Source organism: Aythya ferina (assembly GCF_964211825.1).
Source record: "Aythya ferina genome assembly, chromosome: Z".
Lineage (NCBI taxonomy): Eukaryota > Metazoa > Chordata > Aves > Anseriformes > Anatidae > Aythya > Aythya ferina.
The window spans coordinates 62,752,207-62,775,895 of NC_140299.1; the positions used below are offsets into that span (position 1 = coordinate 62,752,207).

The window sequence follows — 23,689 nt, forward strand, 5'->3', positions numbered from 1 at the left end:
GCCTATTTACAGCACCTTAGAGCCTGAGCACACATAAAACATTCAGAACTTCATAAAATCAAATCCAGAGGTGTCTGTTTTTTGATCTTTGGGATGCAAGGGCAGAAAAAAAAACAGCACTGATTCATTACACAGCTGCATGTCAGATACCAACTCATTCACACAACACTTCAGAATATGAATTATAACTGAAATTCTTCCCATTCATACTTACATGACAATAGACAGAAAATAAATGCTGAGGTAACAGGAGTTGCACCGGGTTTGCACTGGTATAAGGAAGTCTAAAATCAAACAAGCTGTAAAATTCATTAATTGCTTCACACAGAATAGAGAAGGAAAAAACCTCTTATTTTCAAAACATACAGATACATGTATTTGCTCAAGAATAGAACGACTTTCTGTATTGTGACATAAGCTTTACAGTAGTTTAACCTTGGCTTGGACTGAAAACAAAGAAGTTTGAACTCTGGCCAGCGGAGCTCCTTTAGAACTGTTTGTCAAGTGAAACAAATGAAGGCTCAGGCAGTCCAAGAACATCAACATTTTATTCACCGTCTTCAAGTAGTTTTTGTAAGTTGTTCTGTATCTAAAAAAGACAAAAATTAACTGGGCAACAAGAAGTGTTATACTGCATTTTTAATAAAAATCTAGACATTCTTCAATATACTTTCTGTGTGCCTGTTAATTCTGCCACAGCTATTTATACCACTGGTATTCATGTTAAGTGTTTCTGCACTAGTCAGAGGAACATCTAGATATGATCAGCCAGCAGCAAACCTAGCTGACCAACTGAAATCAGGCTGATAAAACTATCTCCTCCTCCCATGGATTCTCTTCTTCATTAGGTCTGAGAAAACAACAGAACAAAACCAGAGCTAGAAAGAATGGACAAGAAATGCAATTATTTTGAACTTGATCAAAATCTACTAAAAGCCTCAGACTTACAAGTCGCAGCTTCTAGGTTTCAGTGGGTAATTGAAAGAGCTTTATAACAGCTTCAGCTATATAGACTGCTGATGTGCACAGAAAAATAAAGTTTTCCAAACAAAAGCAGTCATGTCCCATGTTCCAGATTTAGTGTACTGATTGTGGGATACATTCTGTCAATTACACTGAAGGCAATTCAAGTCAGTCACATCCTCAAGATTACTTATGCAGATCAATTTTACACAGCCTATTTATCTACCTTCCATCTCACTGTCTTTAAAAGCAGCAAAGGGGGAATACACTGGGACACACCCTATCCACACACGTCCTATACATCTTAGTAGTCACCGGCCAGATTTAGTCACAGCTACTTTCAGACTTCAATTTGAGGATCAGTTTGAGGAGACATTGTACTTCCTGTTCTAGATACCACTTCTTAATCCTACCTCGTGATCTTCTGGCCCAGAAGCACACCTTTTCCAAGAACAGTAAGAAGCAGGTAGTTTTATAAGAGCCTTACACATGAATTTCCATTCATCAAGCTACATTAGAATAAGGGAACGAGTAACATCAGGACGCATTTTCCCTTCCCTTCTATCCTAACAGACATGGTGCATTTTTTAACAACTTGTTAAAAACATTAAAAAACAAAACAAAACAAAAAACAAAGCAAACTTCCACTAGGCCATGGAAATTTTGTGACTCCAAGTATGAAGTGGAACTGGTAAAAATCACAGGGTTGCATTGAAAAAGTCATTGCAACATACTTTTGTGCTTAACATTTGCTAACTGAAGAGTAATTTTTAGATTTTAACCTAGTTTCTGCAATGTATCTTACAATGCTGCAGTCCCACAGGAAGGGAGGGGAAGAGATGAGAATTTGCACAGAAATTTTTATGCTAGTTTTGCTTCTGAAGCCAGCTGCAGTCAATTACTAGCACTTTTCACCAAGACATAAAACAAACAAGCGAACAAACAAACCCCAGTTGAACAGCTACAGAAACTTTGCTAGGAGGACATGGAGCTATTAGACTTCCACCAGTTTTGCAGTACATGAGTAGGGTCAAACACTGTTCTAACAACTGCTGATCTGGGTTAGGGACGTGGTGATATGCAGCTGCAGGCAACGCTCAGCTTGTATGAGAAGCAAGTAATAGTGTCTTGAGTATTTTGCAAAGACAAAGTAAAGCTTCAATTCTGCAGGCACTAACTGAAAAAAGCACATGACTTAAGACTCTAATTCAGGACAGAGGGTCACTTCTCCGGGAATAGCTGAATGCTCTGACCACCCGGCTGCCTTTTACCATGGCTCCTAGCTCAGACTATATAAGGGACTGTGAAAGTGCCTAGGCCTGCTACAAAAGACTGGCTGGCTTCCCACTGAAATGAAATGAGGTCTCCCATGAACCATCTCGCCAGCTGAAAGCCTGCCCCGGACAGCTGGAAGGCAGTAACCTCTAAAATGGCCTAATATGGCTAAAGATTGTAACTAGTAATCATCTGGTAAGCATTTTTCTCTTGTATTCATAATGCCATCATCCAGAGCATACAAAGGGGTTATGCTGGTATTACTCTAGATTTCTACAGACAAGGGGGTGGCCGTGTATGGGGGAAAATCTGATTTTGGCAGAGGCTCTATGAATCCTATGCCACACAGGTAACAGTGATATTATATAAACGTAGCTTTAAGCTATTTGGGAAACCTACTTTGGGGATAAAAAGGCACTGAAAGACTTTGGCAAACACCCAGTTTTAGAACAGAGGCAAAAGTATTCCATGTGACTTAAGCATGTAGGAATTTCAGAAAGTTTTGTTTTCACTAATCATTTTTTTCTGTGTTCGGTGAGTGATACTGACTTCTTCCCAATATACATGTTTCATATGCTTATACTAGGCATAGGTGTCAAGATTTTGGTGGTGGTAGTGTGTACTGCAGGGTGACCTCTGTGAAGAGAGGCTGCGGCTGTCCCACGTTAAATGCAGCCATTCCAGCTGACTCCAGTGGACCCACCTCAGGACACTGCTGAGCCGAGCCCAGCAGAAAAGTTGTTTGCACCTCTGGGCAAGTACATTTAATACATGGCAAAGGCACCAGACAGAGAGAGTAGGAAAGAAAGAGTCCGAAACAACACAGGGAACATCAAGGCTGGAGGAGGGGGTGGAGGAGGGAAAGGAGAAGAGGAAGGGTGGAGGTGCCCCAGTGGCAGAGCAGATATCCACACTGCAGCTCGTGGAGAGCCCATGGCAGAGCAAGTAGGTATTTCCTGAAGGTACTGCTGCCCTTGGACGAGCCTACTCTGGAGCAGGGGGAAAATGAAACAAAGGAGTGGCAGAGACAAAACTGCCTATGCACCAACTGTAACCCCCCACTGATCCCCAAGAACAGCTCGGGGCAGGGAGGGAGGAGTCAGGACTGAAGATGAGCCTGGGATAGAGGGGTTAAAAAGTGATGTTCTAGCATTTGTCTTGGTTTCTTGCTACCCAAATCTATTTTAAACAGCAATAACTTACTCTGATTTTCCACAAGTTGAGTCTTTTTTGCCTGCAGTAGTAGTCTGTTTCGCGATTTCCCTGTCTTTATTTTGACCCACAGACTTTCTCATCCTATTTTCTTCCCCAGTCCTGCTGAGGAGGGGGAGTGAGAGAGCAGCTGAAATGAGGGGTCTGACTGCTGCCCAAAGTTAACCCACCACAACACCTAAAGTGGAAATAAGGCCTCCCCACCCACTCTTGTTTTGCATAGGATTCCAATTTCAGCAAGGGCATTTAGTCTTGCAATTAGAGAATGGTAAAGTGTAAAGGTCATGTACAGGGAATTACACAGCTGGTGAAGCAGCATTTGTGTTACTGAAGAGAAACAGGCAGATTCTAGCCATTCTGTATAAGGAGGATGACTATTTGTGAATGCCAGCATGTTTTTTGTTTGTTTTTTTAAATCAAAAATACAAAAATGCAAACAAAAGCTACAGAAAAGGATCTCCTATTAAAGAAATTGCCTGCTAATTTTGAACAAATCCTTAGCCCCAGTGGACAAAGGAAAAAAAAATCAAGATCCATATATGTAATAATCACCTCCTGAAGTGTCTGGTTTACTAGTGTTCTTTATCGTGGGTCTCAACTCTAGACAAAACACTTTATATATACTAACGCATGTACTTGGGCTAACTTATGATAGAGAAAACCTCAGACTTTTGTCTACTAAACATGCCAGTTCTGTGTACCAAACCTGGGAGTGACTTGACATTTTGAAAATAACAGACTATAGAAATTCAGCAAGAACCTGATTAATATATCAGCATTTGCATCACATCGTATGAATTTACCTTTTCCAACTTTATAAGATTGGCAGTTAATTCATCACAGAGGGCATCAGCATTGATTTGCAGATGAGATCCCAAACCTTGGCGCACTGGATGGCTGTCAAACAGAATGAAGAATTCAGTATAATGGAAGTGAAAAAGTAGAAAACAGAACTGAAAGACACATAGATAGAAATACTTTGAATGGTAACATTGTGAACTGTACTTGTTTACAGAAGCAAAGGCCTAAGCCACTTTTGTACTCTTGACTGCATTCTTTGTATTGTCTCATTCCTCAGAAGCTTGGATGAAAACTTTACAGCTATTTCCACTAGAAGTTAGAGTTGCATAAGTTCTGTGCCTTGTGACTTAGAGGAAACCAAAAAGCCCAGCCTATTGACATGGTTGAAGTGCACATTAGGTCATCCTGTATCTTGTACTGTTTTATATCAGAATGACAGAAAACAGGACCTTCCTGTTTAAGAGTGCTTCTGAAGAGGGGAAAGTATCCTGCTAATCAAAATGTGCCAGAAGTGGGAAAATGTTTTTTAACATTGCCTACTATTTGGTAAATTTACCCTTCTCCTTGTATTATTGGTGAAATACAGATTCACAGCCTTTTTATAGGATAAAGCCTTTTTAATACAGCCAAATACAGCCTTTTTAAGATAAAGAACCACTTCCTTTATATTCCTTTTTTTCAAGGACATAAATCAATCTTCTAGCACAAGCATGCCTGTCATGGTGTTTTCCACAGAACACACATGAAAGCAGCTGGATCCTAAGCATAAGCGTCATCGTTCAGCATGACCAAGATTGCATTGTCAGTGACATATTTGTCATGGAGGGGTTGTCAAAGAAAGCTGAGTTAACAAGCAACCACACTCAAGGATTTGCTACAAGTCTGAAACACTTTGCAGACAGTTCCATCCAGCCTGGTACAGCTGTCTTGAATTTTATTTTCTTCTGTTTTTCAGGTGGTGCTTCTCTAGTTGTCAGCGTTCCTAACTGTGTGTCACTGCAGGCTTTGCAGTGAGATTTACAAATGACTTTAAGTCATGTTTCTCAGAGAAGCTCAGAAAAAAAAATCCATTGTAAGCAGGGGAGAAGTTAATGCAAAATAAGCTCATAGCATTCTTAGCGTACAGCTGAACTGCCTTCTGTCCTAAGAGAAGAATCGGAAACTACAATGACATACTGCCATGGTGCATGCCCCTGAACTGCCTGTCCATTTGTTGTTTACAGATTTCCTGTGCATGCAACATGGATAAAAAAATAACATCAGGGGTAGATCACATTCATGACTTTGGTTCTTCCATAGCTATGGAATAAAATTACTGAAGAATTGCTAGGAGAATTCTAATAAAAGATCAGCAGTCCTGCACTAGTCCTTCCCTAAACTTATCATGCAATAACAGCACGTTTTCTATTTTTATATAGTTTGAGTATTTTTTACATGCTACCAGGAAACATGATTTGATGACTATCTTTCTACTTTATATAGAGAGCAGTCCTTGAACCCTTTTCCTATGGCATATCTTTTTGCCATTCCTCTTCAAATAAACAAAGAATGCTTCCTGGTTGCAGTTTTTACTATTATTACTATTATTTATTTTAGCAGGACAGGACATCAGTTTCTAAAGAGGATCTGGGCAGCCCAAAGCTTTGGAAAACATCCTACAAACAAATCAGATGTATTAGTCCAAACACTATGAAATACCTTCTGTCATCTTAGGCTAATACTATGACATTAAGACTGAAGTCATAGCTTTTTAAGAGAATCATCAATCCGGAAAGAATTTCTCTTTAGCCGTTTACACTTAAGTTACTCACAGCTATCTGAAACATGCTGAAAGTAATATTACTTAATGCAAGTGTAATATGTCATGATAACCCTTGAACAGAAACCTGTGAGATGAGGTTTGTGCAGATACAAGAACTACAGTACACAAAGAATCCCAAGGGCACTGCAATATCACAGGAGTTTCAGAAGAAAACAGATTGAAGCACTGGAAAAAAAATATTTTTTAAATTAAAGTAGCTACAGAGTGTATCTTACTCTTTAACATGTGAATCAAAGGATGTGATGGAAATAAGACGTTCCTCCAGGACGTTGATTTTGTATCTCATGTAGAAGGTAGAAAATATTAAAACACAGACACTGTAAGAGAGAAAAATAAGGTACATTAGTTAAGTTTGTATGAACATGGAAACTTCAGAAGTACCTGAAAAAATTAATATTAAAAGGCAATTAAATCATTATTTGTACATGTTGAATAATAATGGCATCTTTTAAAAATCTTTTAAGTTTCTAAAACTCAGGAATACCCAACCAATGGCACTCAGACAGATCTGAAAGTCTATTCCTTTAGTATGGCTTTGATAAATGCCCCATAAAATGAACTTGCAAGTTGTTAAACTCCAGCGTTTCCTGAACCAAAACATCCTTTACTTTTATAAGTAAAAGGCACATTAAATAGGTCTGCCCTGGCATTTCTATTTCTGAGAAAGATAAAGGCCAAAATTCACAACAATTTCCTCCTTTTCAAGCAAAGCTTAGAAGATACTAATCTATGTATGCATAAGAAAATCCAAGTATTTTGACAATCTTTATATTAATTGTTTACGTACAGAACTGCATAAAATATAAGTATGTGGTTCAGCGATAAGAGCTTCTGGGACTTCATTTTGTGGAAGAATCTGAAAGCTTCAGAGTGACCTGCTAGGAAAAGAACAAAGCATTATTTTGATCAAAACACAGCAGGGTACACAAATGGTGTTCTGAAGCATGCAACAGACAATATAAGTTACATAACTTAACTAACTCCAACTGAAGATCTGCCCTTAATTCCTTACCATTTCGAAGGCTGTTTCTGGCTTTTCCATCAGGTACGTGTTTACTGTGTGCATCTGAACGGGCAGACTTTGCTTCGGTCTTTGAAACTTTCAAGTGAGTCTGTGTCTCGACGACATGATAATCTGTCAAAAGCAATATTTTGAATAAAGCCAAAATATGAAGTCAAAGGAAACTATTAGTATCTTAGGTTTATCAAGAAACAGGAGGATTTTAACAAGCATTTCTGGACATGGATAGAAAGCAGCAGTTGGTTTACTGTCCTTAAAACAGTTTGCATAATAATTAACATAATGACAAAACAGAAAGAAGCAACTGGACAGGAAGAAGATTGTATATGGTAAATTTACATTTCCAGATCCTTTGAGAGATCGCAGCCCATGCAAGCTCCACAGATGATCAATGAATTTCCAGTCAGAAGATTAAACAGACCCAGAAGTAATCTCTCAAAAGGACTGAATATACTGTAGTGATGATTCCAAATTACTTTAATAGCAATTTCAAATGGAGATAAAACATTGTTACTTTAAAAGGGAAGACTATAGCTCCCTTTCCTGCCTTTTTTTTTTTTTTTTTTTTTTTTTTCTCTAATTGCAGATGATATCTTGAGTGAGATAGGACAGAAAAATCATGTCTCACACAGATTTGCTCATGTTTTAATTGTACATTCTGGACTGATCTAATGATACCAAGAAACAGAATCACAAGGGCCCCTCAAACGATTTTCCTTTAATTCCTGGTGATTCTTTAACTGGATATTGCTTTTTTTCTGCTGTGTAAAAGAAAATTGAAAGGTTTGAAGTAGTTATCAGCTTTAAGGAAGAAAGACAGCAAGTTAGATCATTATTCAGAATCATTCACACTGCAAGTAATGACACTAAAATTTCTGCTCCACAAACACCAAATAATTAAAAATACACACACACTAAATACGAAAGCAAATAACCTCAAATTGTACTACTGAACAAAACTGACATCGGAAGAAAGAAAAGTTAAATAAAACTAACCCAACTGAAAACTGCTATTAAAAATATGTATTTATAATGTTTCATTTCAAAGTAAAGGTAAAAATTTCTAATTATACAAATTCACTGAAGTCCAGATGGAACCAGGAATAAAAATTGAACAAAACCACATTAATATGTGGTTATAATATGTGGATATAATATTAATTACTATTAATATAGTAATTGCATAGCAGACTAATACCCTAGATTTTGCTGTTAATAACATGCAGCATGTGCCACATTAAATGAATTCTGCAATATTTATGAACTTATGTTCATAAAACTATAAAACTAGGGTTTAAAAAAAAGGAAAACTATTTCAAAAATAATTTTTTTTTTGTTGACCAAAAGCCTGTGAATGACAGAGCACATAATCTTTATTCGTATAATTATACACGTAAGACATTACTGTGTAACCTGAACAACTTCAAAATAGTTCACTAAAAAAAAAAAAGAAAAAAAAGAAGAAAAAAACAACAAAAGAGAAGAATAAAGGACAAACATCTCCCAAGTTGTAGGTCTGGTAGCATAACTGATAGGGGGTATAGGGAGTAGACAATGCATGCAACTGGAGGCAGTAGTGATAAATCAAGTCTGATGCTTACAAAGTCATTTCTTAACTCATGGGATGACAACAGGATATAATAATGGAAACCCAGTTATTGTGACTTGGAGGAAGACCTTAGATAAAAAGGACTCCACAGGACTGTGAAGAACATAGATACACCTCCACATGGGAAGGGGATTGCAGAAGCAAAACTGAGAGCTAAGCTCTATCCATTTTCTTGGGGCCCCACAATCCCACTCACCTTGAAAGCACTCAAGCTCTGGGGTCTGTGAGCCTGTGCTACTGGACTCCTCCATCTCTTGTCTTCGTTGCTGCACTATTCTATCCAGATCAGAATAGTCCTCATTGAAATCCTGATGGAAAAAGAATCACAGCAACATTCAGCCCTGTTCTAAGTCTAATTGGTCTTACTTCCTCTGACCTCCCTTTAGAAACCGAATAAGCAATTACAGACTTAAAACTGTCTGACCAGGAACAATTTTTGATACCAAGATGTTAAGATCAATGTCAGCAAAATAAGCCCCTTATCACCAGAATTTAAGCCTCATTTCCTGCCTTTGTTTAAGTGAAGTGATTAAGCCTGTCAGCAAAAGAAATGCTATTAGACAAATACTGAAGTCTAGAACAGGCATTACTAGTTAGAATCTGGTCATCGCATGTGGCTAACACAAACCTTTCAGTTGTCTGAGCTGGTTCAACAAAGGAAGAATTGCAACAAGAAACACTTCAAAAATAGTTAATGGCAGAGGGAGTGGCAACTCTACGTTAGTACTGAGAGTTGTGAAATCTGTCAGCTAGAGAGAAATATATAGGGCATATGCACCTAATCAGATCAAACTGCACCTTTGCTAATCATTTCCATCACTTCTTAATGTTAAATTAAGAATGTTAAATAATGTTTCTGAAGCTTAGAAGCCTCAGAAACAGATGTCACAAATTCCTTTGGTTTCCTTCCCTCAGAATTTATAAGTAGGACTTGCAGTGAACAGTGCCATGCAACAAAAGAACAAACACTGAAGCTGTTTACCAGGGTCAGAGTTGTAGGACGATCAGCCCTGAAGCTGTTTTCAGCAGAAGATGGATTGGAACTGTTGCCCATACTTGTATCCTGAAAAAAAAGCAGCAGTTTTAACAAGGAACACATTTAGCAACTGCCTAGCATTTAAAAGCAGTAAAGCAGTAATAATGAACACAAAGCTACATACTGTTTTCATTCCCATTAGTACTTACCCCAAGATGTCTACAGATAGATTTTAATAGCTTGTAGGTGGTATCTCTGGAGAGTAAGGACACAAACATGTACTGAAAAACAAAATTTCCAAAACTGTTTGAGAAAAGACACACAGTACAAGCTTCCTTTCATCTAACTAAAAATGGTAGGTGGTTTTGTTGATCACATAACTATTTTAAAGAACCTTCATATAGCAGGGAAAATGTCTGCACTTTCTAAACCTATGAACTGAGGTTAATCACATCGAACACAGAACAGGCACAGAAAATTCACCATGTTCTGCTGCAGGAACCAGAGTATAGCCCAGATCTATTATTCAAAACAAATTTTCTTCTTTGTTTTAAAGACTTTGCATACTGTGTTATCCCTAAATAAAAAAAAAAAAAAAAAGAGAAAAAAAAAGCTCATTCTTTGTACATTCTCCCCTGATGTCCACAAAACTATTCTGTGGTGAAAATGGGTCATTTCTAAAGCTGCTGATAGGACGGATAATCACATTTTCTACTGATTGATGCAATTACTACAGAGAATTACTGGGAGAAACTGTATTTTGTTGCAGCTAGGGTGTTGCTGATCAGATGAGTCACCCTAATAAATGTAGGAATACTGTAAAGAGCTGCCAACAAGGTAGATAACCCTCCCTGCATGCACATTCTGACCCAATTGTTTTAGTTCCCCCAGTGCCACTACAGAGCAGTCTCAGAGAATGAGGAATGACAGATTACAAGCAACAAGTTGCAACTAGAGATTCCCTTTCTCTTCTCCTCATCAAGCTAAATATAACTTTGTTTGCTGCAGGTCCAAAGAAAAAAGACAGGAAGTTAGCAGGAGGGAAAAGATTGTCTTTGCCTGTCAACAGAGAGGAGGCAGAAGCTCAAATTATCCCCTAAGAAACCAGATCCTCCAGGGTCAAAACTCTAAATGATGACAGTTTACCAATTCTTCTAGCTGTTTAAATGACCTGGCACCTTCAAGAATCCCTCATGGTATTACTGCCTGTAAATAGTGAGGGCAAGAAAGCAAGAAAAACATGAAAAGGAAAGCAGTGGGGTATGAGAGTGTTGTTCTCTACCAGTACTTACTCTATCTGTGACTGTTGCTATGATCAGAGCATTTGGCACAAGAAGGGCAGTTTTGGTTTTCTTCAGAAGTGTCACTGAGAGCACAGGTATGCTAATCTGAAACAAGACCATTGTAGTGTTAGTCCCAATACATGCACACAAATCTGCATACACAAGGAGACAGTCTACCAATTGCAATAAATCAGATCTTCAGTGCTCTACACATAAAGATTTATCTGCTACATCCCTGATTATTAACAACTCATTTGGGCAGGTATGGTTTCAGAACAACGCTATTTCTTAACTATTTCTATTTTGATCAGATGCTAGTCCAGGCTTTTGCTCCTGTTTTCTTTTTCTTATTCCTTCCAGCTCTTAAAAGACTACAGGTTTAGTTCACTGTAGATCTGCAGAACAAACTAGTCTTAAAGTTAGTCTTCCTGTTTAGGAAAAAAACCAAACAAACACATTTCAGAACACATCAAACAAGAGCCTTGTTGAAGAATGAACCTATAACTCTTCACCACTTACTTTACAGACCCCTTAATTTGCAACAAGCAACTGAGTAAACAGCTTGTCCTTCGGTATCACTGAAAAATTCAATACCCACATACCTACTGTCTCATTTAAATTGATTCTTGTGTGTACCATCCGAACTTCAACGTTTATGTTGAACAGTTCTCAATTTTGCCTCATTTGCATTTATATCCAACTGCATTAGTGATATGCCTGCTAAGTTTCAGAGTATTTCGATTCGGATATTCTTTATGGGGTCTTGTAAACCTCATGTAACACAGGACTGAATAACTGGTTTGAATTGCTGTTGAAAAGCCTAGAGTTTAGGGAGTTAGACAAATATACCAATCCAGGATACACAAGAATAGACTACTCTTTCTGTTAAGAATTCCTTTCCTTCAACTACCTGAGAAATTCAGAATTAAAATTGTCCAAAGATTGATTAAGGAGTGATCAGAACACCAAAATGAAAACATCAGTTCAGGAGAATTAAGTTAACTCTGTGCAGTTTCATAAAACCTTGTTAGCTTTTTTTCAGAATAACAAATGCAAAGCAACATCAAGTCGTGAAATGAAAAATTATCATTTGTTTCAGATAAAAAAAATGCCCTTGTGTACATTTATCTGGATGCAAGATTTCCAGACAGTGTTTAAGCACAGCTAATCACTTCCATGATTGTCATCTAACGGCCAGAAGGTCACTCAATTACTCAGTAATTTAGTTTCATTTAAAAAATCTGTGCTAGAGGGGAAGGGGTAAGGGGGTAAGACTACCAAAACAAAACCCAATTTCTGTAATTTCATATTTTTAGGCCTAGGCCCATAAGTCTGGACACCATTTTTCTATCAGTTCTTGATATGTCAAGTCTATTTGCCCTGCTTCAGAGGTCAAGTCTTTTGAAAAGCAGTTATTAAGCAGGTACTCCACTATACTCTTTCTTGAAGTGGATATTTTCTTGTTCCACAAAGTTTTTGTAACACTTTCATTCCAAAAACTCTTTTTCTGGGTGGAAAGAAGGGAGTAGCTATGATGCGTGTTTGACTGGAAAAAAAACAACTGCCACGTAGTCAGAAAAGAATTTGCATCACTTTTAAAAAGCAAACAAAGCCAAACTAAACAAAATCCAAAAACAATACAGATTTTCCAGCAGTAATTCTGCTAACAGTAATAATAAAAAAAATGCGTTTTAGAAGTTTTTGAATTGGTTCAGTCCACCTCAAAGATCTTTAAATAAGAGATGTTAATGGCATTCTGCTGCATGCAATTTTGATGGATAATGTTACTGTAATCAAGACTAAAGAGTACTTAAGTGGGATTAAGTACTTGCTTACTGCACTCTTACTTCAGCATTAGATTAAAATGGGAAAATCACTGCAAAGTATTTTATTTCTGTCTGGAGCAATAATTCTTTCATGAAACAAAGTTTTCCTGCAGGCATCTTGGAAAGCAACTAAAACACTATGATGATGCTTAGCTCCAGGAAAGACCGCAGGCCCATACATATAGGCAAAACAGAATGACGTGGAAAGAGCGAAGTCTTTCAATGCCTATTAAGTCCTGCGGAAGGAATCTGTTTTTCAAACATGCGAAGTGTTTGTATTGCAGATTCAAGTCTCCTGACCTGCATAGCTATTTTACCCACCAAAGATTTTAACAAAGATTCTGTAGGTAGAAAACTCATGTTGAAAAATTAAATAGAACATGTAGACCTGCTACTTCTCAAAACAGATGGGTTCTGAATAAGTTTAGATGGTTCCAAGCAATAGAGATCTTGCATCTTGGCAACTGTGTCAGTATGTGTGACTGCTATGAAGGTGGTTCTTCCTGTCAGGCTTGATTTCCTCCTCCCTTTTTTACATTATTCTTCATTATATCCCTGATTTCCCTGTTGTTTTGTTGGTGGTATTACTAAAAGTCAGTGCATGCTCTACGTGACTGAACCTAGCTTTAAAGTGTGTGTGTTGCGGGGGCTGAGGAAGACAGACGGAAGTGAATGATCAGGCCCATCTCTTTCACTCTTCATTTTTTCCCCTCAATATTTTCTAAAAAATATTCTACAAACATTATTTTCTAGTACTACATGATTATCATTTTGCACCTTTTTAAAGGTCTTCCAATTCTACCTGGCAGACTCTTACTAGGTTTTAGTCATATACATTTAGCTTAGCTTGAATTTTAGAAAGCTGTCCCTCAGCTTGGAATAGACCCATGCACATTTCATTTGTGCTGAGCAGGAGATTACTTACACAGTGACTTTAATTTTAATGACAGGACAGGTGCTACTAACTATGAATGAAAAGAGTAAATGATGAGCTAGTGCCCAACCCTTTGTTAATTTTGATTTCCTTGTAGTGCTACACAGCTTTCACTAACATGCACACTATCCACATTAACATACTACCTATAACTAATACATCAACTAGGGAACAACCATAGCTCAGTTCTTGGGCCAAGCAGTAATATGCAATAAGCCATGAAGTCACTCTCAGCAGTGTGTTGTTAATCATTTTAATCATTTTGTAAACCTATTCTACCGTCATAAAAGCCATTTCAAAGACATACTGTGTTCCATCACAACATTTGACAGAAGAGAAATAAGATATTGCAACTACTAAACTGGTTTCAGCACCTAAATTCACTGAGAAGGGGCTGGATCTGAACAGGAAATCATTCAAGGAAGTACTTGAGAAAGAAGGAAGCAAAAATCAAGCTGTTTCCCAATAAAAGCTCAAAGACAGAGCAGAGATTACATAAACAAAGAAAAAGACCCCCAAACCTCCAAACCAATAAAAACAGAACACACTTCCTCTTGGACACAGTTTTTGATCTGTATAAATAACATTTGCCACAGGGGCCATCCTAAAACCTTATGTGGGTCATATCTATATCGAGGAAGGAGTAAATAATGAACTAGTAAATTAGGATCTTCCCAATTGTTCATGTCCTATTTCTGTTCTTCACATTAGACTCACAAGTAAAAACCTTGCAGGCTGTTTTTTCTTTCCTACTCGTCTGTTCATGCAAAACCAGAAGGATCAGCTAGAAGAGCCCCTTTGCCACTCCACTCTGAAGACAGGTTTAGTTTCTTCTTTAATTGTCTGTTATTGAGCATGCTTGATCCTTCCCTTCATTTCCCCAATGTAGTCCTTAAACTTTTCAACCTTGCCTCCTCCTCCTCTTTTTCAAGTGTTTTCAAACCCAAAAGACACATTTTTATACAGTTTTTGTTAAGTCAGCTTGGCATCATTACATTTCATATCCTTTCCTTTCTTCTTTTTTTTTTTTTTTTTTCTGTACAGGAAATACTTGACAGACACTCATTGCTAGAGTGATTTTTGGGCTTAGATTCTGAACAGTCCATGTATCCAGTCTGTGTTTTCTAGCCTTACATAATAGATTGAATTTCTAGTGATGACCAAATTCCTAAGGAACAGCATTACTATTTCATACATAATGATTTTACAAACCTTAGTGTCTTTACCAAAAACCTTGGAATGGAAGCAAATCCAGTTTTCAGAAAGGAATAGCTTTCCTTGGTACAGAATTTCTTTCTGCAGAGCACAGGTAAAACCTAAAACACAAAGATATTCTATAACATTTAAGGTAGCCACAACCCACACTAAAACTCTGGCATCTTTTTTTTTCTCTCTTTTTTTTTTTTTTCAAGCCATAATTTGTTTGGCTATATGTCTTTTGATAAACATTGTCAAACCCTGAAATATTCAAAAAGTTTTAAGAATATAAAGAAGCTCAGAAGATTTCACAAACCTAAATTTAATTCAAAACATCTGAAAGAAGACTGAAATGCGTAACTTGGCTCCCATAAGCCAAGAATCTTTTCTGAAAGAGTACCAGCTAGGCTCCTACAAAATTTTAGACTAGCTTTCTGTAACTGTATTATGTAAATATAAAAAGCATAAATTAAATGTTTTAACTTTAAAATCTTGTAGGTCGTCAGCAGTTGTCTGGACCAGATGACCAACAGAGGTAGAACACATGAAAATAATCCTGCTTTTACTTCACAGCCACTGAGCAAAGCAATTCTCATTCATGAACTGCTATCCTTGTATTCCTTTCAAGAAACATTTGCTCTTCATCTCTATGTAGAATTCTCTTGTTAAAACTATCACAGGAAACAGCAGAATCTTTTAAGTCTTCCTCCTAACAGTGCTTTTAAATTTCAGAGCACCATCAACGAGAAAGGCCCAAGCACCTGACTGGTGCTGTCTCAATTAGGCAGTGCCTTTAGTGAGGGAGCTTCAGTACTAAAAAATGTTGCACTAGGTTACTCTGTGAAGAAGTGCAAAGTAAACTACAACTCCAAAACATGCCCAACACCTGAAGAATAAAGAAATTATGTTTTGCAAACACCCACTGCATTATGTTTTGGAAACGCCCACTGCATGCAGGTGAAGGCCTCGAAGCTACAGGCAGCTGTAGTTTAAGGATTTTAAAATGTAGGTAGTGCCTTTTATATGCTGCCACAGTTGGCAGGTAACAAGAGTATTTTGGTCCACAGCCGGCAGTGACAAGGGTCTTAATACTTACTTTGTTTCAGTGGCTCATCAATGGGAACATCCAGAAACAGCTTATGAAAGTGTGCATTTGCCTTCAGCTAAAAAACAAAAAGCCCCACCACCAAAGATACATGCCTTATTAGATATTCTTATGATCAAGTGACCCATTCCACTGCATATTCTCCCAGTACCTTCTCATTTTGCCCATTTGCTTTTAGTAAATCCTCACTTTCGCTATGTGGTTATAAAATCATTACCCTACACAGATGAATAAAGGAAGCTGTATTCTTATACAACTGTGAACTATAATACTAGTAAACAAGGGTGCTCTTGTGGCAGTTATGCATTTATTCTTACTAGTCATAAACAAAGAAGTCCATCCTCTGCCCTACCTGATTTGAGGCACGTTTTTTCCTTTCAATCTTGGAATCATTCTTGATATCTGTTGTCAGGACTGGACTATCCGAACTGCTTTTTGTCCTGAAAAAAAAAAGAAGGCATGTGAGATACTTGATTTCATTTCATGTGTCTTTGTAAGTTATCAACAGGACATGCTTGTCTACAAAACACATTAATCCTCCAGTAACAATTATCCAATTCTTCAAGGACTGTACAGCAATGAAGAGGAGTCTGTCTTAGTCTTAAACCATGACAGTCCTCACTGAAGGTCTTTTTTTAATTTGGAAGGAATATTCTAAATTACTAACTGTAACAAAAAAAAAAAAAAGAAAAAGGCATTTTTACAAACTTAATCAGAGTGTATAGCTCCACATTTGTTTGTTTCTGGTCAACACATAAAATACTAAGCATGTTACTTAGTAATGTAAGAAAAATAAGGCAAAACATAGTAGTAGAGCATGCAAGGCTAGAACTGAGGTCTCCAATAAATGGAGTTATGATTGACAGTTGGATACAAAATTGTTCCTGTACACCTTTAGCCACCCACACTGGAAAAAGAGAAAACAACTATTTCTGAGTTGTTGGGTTTTTAGAATGAATATAGAGGAAAATCTCCGAGGATGAATGTGAAAATACGTTCTGTTTGTTTTAAACAGGAGAAATTAATTACATGAACCGTTTAGAAAAACAAAACTAGAGGTGGGATAACACTGCAGAAATGAGAAAGAGAACATTATCCCTGAGCTACACTGCATGCAGAAGTGCATAAACAGGCTATAAAAGAAGTTAGATCTTTTTAGAGGCCTTCAGATGCAGACTGGTGAAGATCAGCAGGAAGGATAAAACACAATACAGCAACTTTGCTGAATGACTGGAAGAATGTGTTGTGCTGAGCAATGCTAATACCATCGGGAAAAAAAGGTGCTACAAGTTTCCACTACTGCACTGCATCTTGCATGGTAAATCTTCCATCTTCACTATTTCCTAAACCTGTGAGGTTCAGGGTTTCCAGTCAAAACTGTAAGGCTTTCTCCTGAAAAGGAGAGAATCCCCATAGGTACTAGAGGTATAGCTAGGTTTAGGAAAGATTACACAGCAGGACTGATTTAGTCAGCAGGAAAACTGGCTGCATTTATCAGCTGGTCCCTTACAGCAGAAACCTCCAACACACACGGATAGCCCCATACATGTTTCCATGCAATGTACCAGCCAAACTGAACAGCCAGCCTTACCCAAAAGCTGTGCCAGCCCCTCTGCAGCACACAGTTAAACTGAATGAGAGAGAGAAAACTAAGGAAGGTTTACATAACCAAGTAATCGTTAATTTCTTTGTAGGACTTCATATACCTTCTCCTTAAAGATGCTTGAGGAAATTAAGTGATGCTTTGTAACTATCTGACTTGTGACCAGAACCACAGTGTCAGCTTGATTGCTGGCTTTTGCACTGGCTGCTCAGTTGAGAGTGAAAGGGATGCAAAATCTGTATTTAAGTCCACCGTGTGGTGGACTTCTGCTTGTCAAACTGACTGTGAAAGTGATGTAACCAGCAGAGGCACTGAAGAATGCAATGTATTTGTTGTGGTTTAACCCGGCCGGCAGCTAAACACCACACAGCCATTCGCTCACCATCCCCCCTCGCTCTCTGGGATGGGGGAGAGAAATTGGAAAGTGAAGCCCGTGAATTGAGGTGAAGACAGTTTATTAAGACAGAAAAAAATAATAATAATAACAATAATAACAATAAAGATGATAATAGTACTACTTCTAATAATGTGTACAAACAAGTGATGCACAATGCAATTGCTCACCACCCATTGACTGATGCCCAGTCTAACACCGAGCAGTCCGGCCCTCCCACCCTGGCTATCCACCCCTATATATTGTTCATCATGACCCCATAAGGTATGGAATACTCCTTTGGCCAGTTTGGGTCAGCTGTCCAGGGTCTGTCCCCTCCCAGCTCCTGCTGCACCCCCAGCCTGCCCGTTGGCAGGACAGAGCAAGAAGCTGAAACGTCCTTGGCTTGGTGTAAGCACTGCTCTGCAACACTTAAAACATTGGGGTGTTATCAGCACTCTTCTCATCCTAAGCCAAAACGTAGCACTCTACCAGCTACTAGGAAGAAAGTTAACTCTGTCCTAACTGAAACCAGGACAGTATTTTTCCCTAGAACAGGAAAACTGAGACACAGCCCAAAAGTTCATATTCCCACTCTTCTGGCTGCTTCTGGGGAATGACGTATCAGACCCTGGACGTAGGCTCTGATCCCTGTTTACTCACGTCGTGTGCAAGGTAACCCACAACCGAGATGTCTGATGAATCTCGCCGTTCAGTTTAGCTTCTTGAATAGATGGTAAACATTCCGATTATCTCACTAGCAGAAACCTGACAATGCTCCTGACCATTACCTAGCAACATCAACTTTCTTCCGGTCATCAAAATGCTCCACTTCACCAGTAGGAGTCTGAAGCAACAGAGTAGGTGATTTTCCTGGCTTTCTTCTTTCATCTGTTCCATTTTCTCCATCTGAACTGCAGAGGGGGAAAAAAAAAGAAAGCAATGTGTTTTGCAGGATTCATAACAATGTCAAATGCCACTTCAACATGTTGACATTATTGCATATACTAAAGAACAAAATTATGACATATTTTGCACTGAGGTCCTGGAAAGTGTTCATCTACTGACTTGACAGTATTATACATCTGAACAGGTATGAGCTCCCGTACTGGAATTTCAGCAATGAGTAGAGACTCAAAAAACTGAAATACTGCCAAGGATATTTCAGTGCTTATAACATTTGCAGCTCTAGCTTCCTTTCCAAAGATAACGTGCCGTTTTGGAAAAATGCATTCCATGTTCAGTACTTAGAGTCAATGACTAATGGAAATTGATTTGATTGGCACTTTGGGAGAAAAACATCCTGCATAACAATACGCAGTGCTTAACAGAGAATTGGTGGTTCCATGTTCCAAGAGGAAGCTGGATCCTATTTTGCCTCTTTACCTTTTCCATGAGAATTGACTGGCATGGTTTTCACAAATGAAGGGTCCTCTCAAAGTGTCAAAAGCACTGACTTTACCAAGGCAAAACTTCTGTCACAGTGTGCTGTCCTTTCAGGGCACATGGCACTGCCTCACAAACACAGACTAAGCAACGAGAGTAAGTGCTAACAGATGTGTCATCAAAACACATCAAAGCACTTTCTCAGAATCCCCTTTTAATCATTTTCAAATACAATTTTTCCTCTAGATTTTCTTGAAATAAACATCATTAATAGCAGAGTATGAAGAACGGCAATACTTTAAAATAAGACATCACATGTATGGACATACAGACACACACACCCTCTTTTGGCAGATGAATGCCTCAGCAAGATTATAGGATGATATCCACATTAAAGACAGACAAACTATGTTGCCCATTAACTAAATGCCTGGTCTGAATGAGCCCATTTACAGAAGTCTTCCATTGCAGTTTTTAATTTCTGCAATTTTACAGCAACAACACAGCCACTGCCATTAAGGGACAATATCGTGACAACAAACAATTTATTCTTCCTACTAAGACAAAAGTTTTGCTGACACAGGTTTCCAGAGTAATTTAATTTGCTTTTAATAAGGGCATAATAAAATCCATTGCTTAGATTATACTTTGGTAAAAAAAAAAAAGATCAGAAGACACTCCTCGCATGGTCTTAGTGGAGATCTAGTGAGTTCAGTAGTATCTTACTTCACAGCTACACTGGGGTTAAAGCAACAGGACCAAAGCCAGGCAAATTTTGCCTTGCTGGTCCCGGGATTTGTTCTCAAGGGGTCTTAAACTTACATACAGCAATTATTCCCCTTCCTAATCCTTCCCCACCACTTACCCCTCCCCACAACAGGGGCACTGAATTGACACACACTAAGTCACATTTTTATATACTTGAAAAGGTTACAGCACTAATAAAAATCTATGAGGAAAAAAAGAAATAGTTTCCCTGTTGCTTCACTCCTGGATTGGCCCTGCCTGATCACCAGGCACCAGCTTTAGTCTCAGCCAATATAAACTAGAATTAAATGGGGTGATTTTAAGTGGAATGCAGTCTTTGGCCTGAAAAACCCAAATAAAGAGATTTTACATCATTTGAGATTTTAAATGGATGGACCTGTCAAGCCTACACAGCAAAAACTTGCAAATCCTACAAAATGTCTTAGCTAAGGTCTCGCTATCTGTTATTTTTCTGTTCCCCAAATTTGTAGGATTCAAGGAAGGCCAGAGAATACCAGTCATTAGTGCTACGAGGAACAAGGTGAGGCAAATTTGTCGGGTTCAATCCCACCTGTGTTTGAGAAGAGCAGTGCAGCATGGAAAATCCCATGTGAATAAGGCTATGACACAGTGATATTCTTAAGAGGTAGCTGCTTGAGCCTAGAGCCTGACCAGCATCCTTCATCACTGCCAAGGACAGCTGGCCTTTCTGACCTGGCAATGCTCCTGGCAGGTCAGAGCAGCCTGTGTCACACCCACAGTTGCCTCCAAAACATCTCGAAGGTGAGGAGACTCAACCTCCTAAACACATGTGGCTGGTAGTAGCAATTGGGTACATTCCTACCAGCCGACAGTCTTGCTGTATCAATCCTTCACCCCTCTCCCGTGTGCCCACTTCAAAAACTACGTAAGGATTTGTCCTCATATTTCTGATATTTGTAGCTCCACAAAGCAGCTGATTCCCTAATAGCTATTTTTAAAAGATCAGAAGAATCTTATTTTAGTTGACCTTCTGGAGAAGGCAAGATCATAGGTATGACCTAAAAACCAGCACACTATCTTTCGTCAAGTCACAAGCAAATTAAAGCACTCCTTACATTTTTCACGTCTAAGTCTGGATTCATAAATGCTCGCTGAAAAGACCATGGAAGTCAGCAATCCGTGCAAAAATGAAGATCAAGGGCACTTAAGAAATCATATGGTGCTTAATACAACTGTTGTTGTAAATGAATACATGCAAATATCAGAGCAAAGCATGTAAACTTTGAAACCCTGGACTTTGCTGATATGAAAATAAACATTTTTCAAATTGAACTTGTATCGTAGACTTGATACTACTACTAAACCTATTTAAAATAACAGCCGAAAGAAAAAAGTTGTCTCCAGCGTAAAGGAAGTTTGTCACAGGGAGTATTTTCAAACCCCAGGGCTTGTGCTTACTATGGGATCATAACTTTGCTTAGATATGAGGATAAAATAAACACTAGTTATAAGCAGTGTAGTTAAACTCCTTGTAAAAATGTCTCTTTTAAAAACATACACCAGTAACTGACATAGGTAGTTTAAGATTAAATCACATAAAAGGGAAAACGGGAAGAAATAAATTAACCAAGGCAAACAAAGTTTCATTCTACTGAAGCGCTCAGAGGTACGCTATCAGTCACTGTATTTCAAAAGTCAGAGGAACTTCACCTCGTCTGCTTTGAATTGTTTCTGTGAAACAAAAGCTTTCTGACAGACTGGTGTATCAAGCTCTTGGCACTACAGGAAGCTTTCTGAACTTCAAGTGCTTTTCTTGCTTGGAGCTAATCTTCCACAGCACCTGGAAAATTCAGAACTCCTACGAAAATGTGCTGTGTCCCATTAATTCAGTGGGAATTTTTCAAGAAATCAAGAATTAAAGATAGAATGTATTTTTTTCCCTGTTCTTTTCAAAACTCGTTAGAACAAGAAACACTCAACAGAGTAATATAAGAGATGTGGTAATAGGCCACAGTTTGGAAAGCAAGCCTTAAGGAATAACCCAGAACAATTGCTGTTTTTAAAAGCCAGATACAGTCTTACCAAACACTCCTCAGACATATGTAAAAGACCTCAAAAACTTGAGGACTGTTTAGTGGTTACTGTCTTCCAAATGCCCACATCCACACACACGTGTGCACAAAGCTTCCTCAGATCTGTCACAAAGACAACCCTGGGCTACTTGGTCTGTGTGATAACAGGTCTCAAAGAAGTTTGAAAGCCATGGAAAGTTATTACAAACCAGTCCCTCAGTCCACAGGTTACGCAGCAGCTATGGAAAAGAAAAAGGCCTCTTGAATACCCGGGGGTTGCAATTTCGATTGTCTGCAAAACCACAGACAAAACAGTATTTTCCTAGGGTTTAAGAGGAGTCAGTCAGCATTGCTCAACCTTGCCTCTGTGGACGAGGCATACATATTGGATTGTCATGTCACCCTGTTACCCTTCTCCATCTCTTTTATATGAAAAGGGTTAATTTTGTAGCAGCAGCTAGACTGCTGCATTGTTGCAAAAGGTCGACCAAAAGAGCATGGAGCAACTTCACCTCTATTGTCCGTGGCCAGGCTTGGTACAACATACGTGGAAATATTTACCATGAATACAAAGATATTCTGTATATTTCAGCTCATTTAGGTAGCTACTGGATTTACTGGGTAGATGTTAACAGATCAAAGGGACTTGGGACTTGTCAAAGAAATTGAAGCTGTGCAAAAGGCCAAAATAATAACAGTAGTGTTACCTAAGCCATTCTTACTGGCAGACATGAGTCTGTTCAGACAAAGGAACTGCTTATTCTTTCCGAAACTAAAAATTAAAGGGAGAGGCTAAAAATGTCCCAGCAACCTGCTTCAAGCAGAGGTGACTGCAAGTGGGCATGACAAAGCATGCTGATGTCTGGAAGGACACTGCTAAGCACGTCGCAGGCTGCCACCACTGCCTCAGCACAGACATCCCCGAAGGAGCAATCATCGCAGCCTTCCCTTCACCAGGCCTAACCATGCTGGGGTCTTAAATCTTCCTTCAGAAGCTATGTTCACTAAACATCTTTTCTACCCCAAGCAAGCCTGAACAAACCTTTTTTGGTCATGTAATCAGACGCTGGAGTGCTTCATCTGGTAAGTCTGCATTCACACCTTTTATAGTTGAATTATTTCACCCCTGGACAGAAGAAAATACCTTTTTTTTTTCTTTCTTTCTTTGTAAACTCTCCTGTTGTCCTCTTCATAGAACAGTACTGCACAAACCAACAGAGCTCAAGTCAAGGATTTTAGAGCCATTTATTCCTACAAAATTTGGTTGCTCAGAGCCGAAACACCTGCGTAGCCTGCAGTGGCTGTGCAGCCGTGCTCCAGCTCTACATGGCACGAGGCACTGTTAATGGGGGAAAGTACATCTCCTGGAGAAATATGGCTCACAGTAATAAGTTTTAACCTCTTTCTAAGACAAAGTATCACTTTTACTGTGCAACTAGAAAGCCAAACATTGTCACAGATCATCAAAATGGGAAGAAAATGAGCTACAGTTACCTTACTCA

At 38.6% G+C, this 23,689-nt stretch overlaps 1 protein-coding gene across 4 annotated transcripts in view; it reads right to left on the reverse strand.

The window, feature by feature from the left end:
* Positions 1-332: 332 nt before the first annotated feature.
* GRAMD2B (GRAM domain containing 2B) overlaps positions 333-23,689 on the reverse strand; it is a 40,566-nt gene continuing 17,209 nt past the window's right edge. For 2 of the 4 annotated variants that reach the window (XM_084503576.1, XM_084503578.1), the window contains exons 2-14: positions 18,792-18,914; positions 16,377-16,464; positions 16,016-16,082; positions 14,935-15,038; positions 10,972-11,067; positions 9,889-9,960; positions 9,686-9,766; positions 8,900-9,011; positions 7,086-7,208; positions 6,861-6,948; positions 6,289-6,390; positions 4,254-4,347; positions 333-589 (exon numbers count right to left, since the gene is read on the reverse strand). In XM_084503576.1, coding sequence (XP_084359702.1) covers positions 548-589; positions 4,254-4,347; positions 6,289-6,390; positions 6,861-6,948; positions 7,086-7,208; positions 8,900-9,011; positions 9,686-9,766; positions 9,889-9,960; positions 10,972-11,067; positions 14,935-15,038; positions 16,016-16,082; positions 16,377-16,464; positions 18,792-18,914 — 1,192 coding nt within the window. In that variant the 3' untranslated portion in view covers positions 333-547. Of the gene's footprint in view, positions 590-4,253; positions 4,348-6,288; positions 6,391-6,860; positions 6,952-7,085; positions 7,209-8,899; positions 9,012-9,685; positions 9,767-9,888; positions 9,961-10,971; positions 11,068-14,934; positions 15,039-16,015; positions 16,083-16,376; positions 16,465-18,791; positions 18,915-23,689 lie in introns of all 4 variants that reach the window. The other 2 variants (XM_084503575.1, XM_084503577.1) reach the window with 1 other exon arrangement.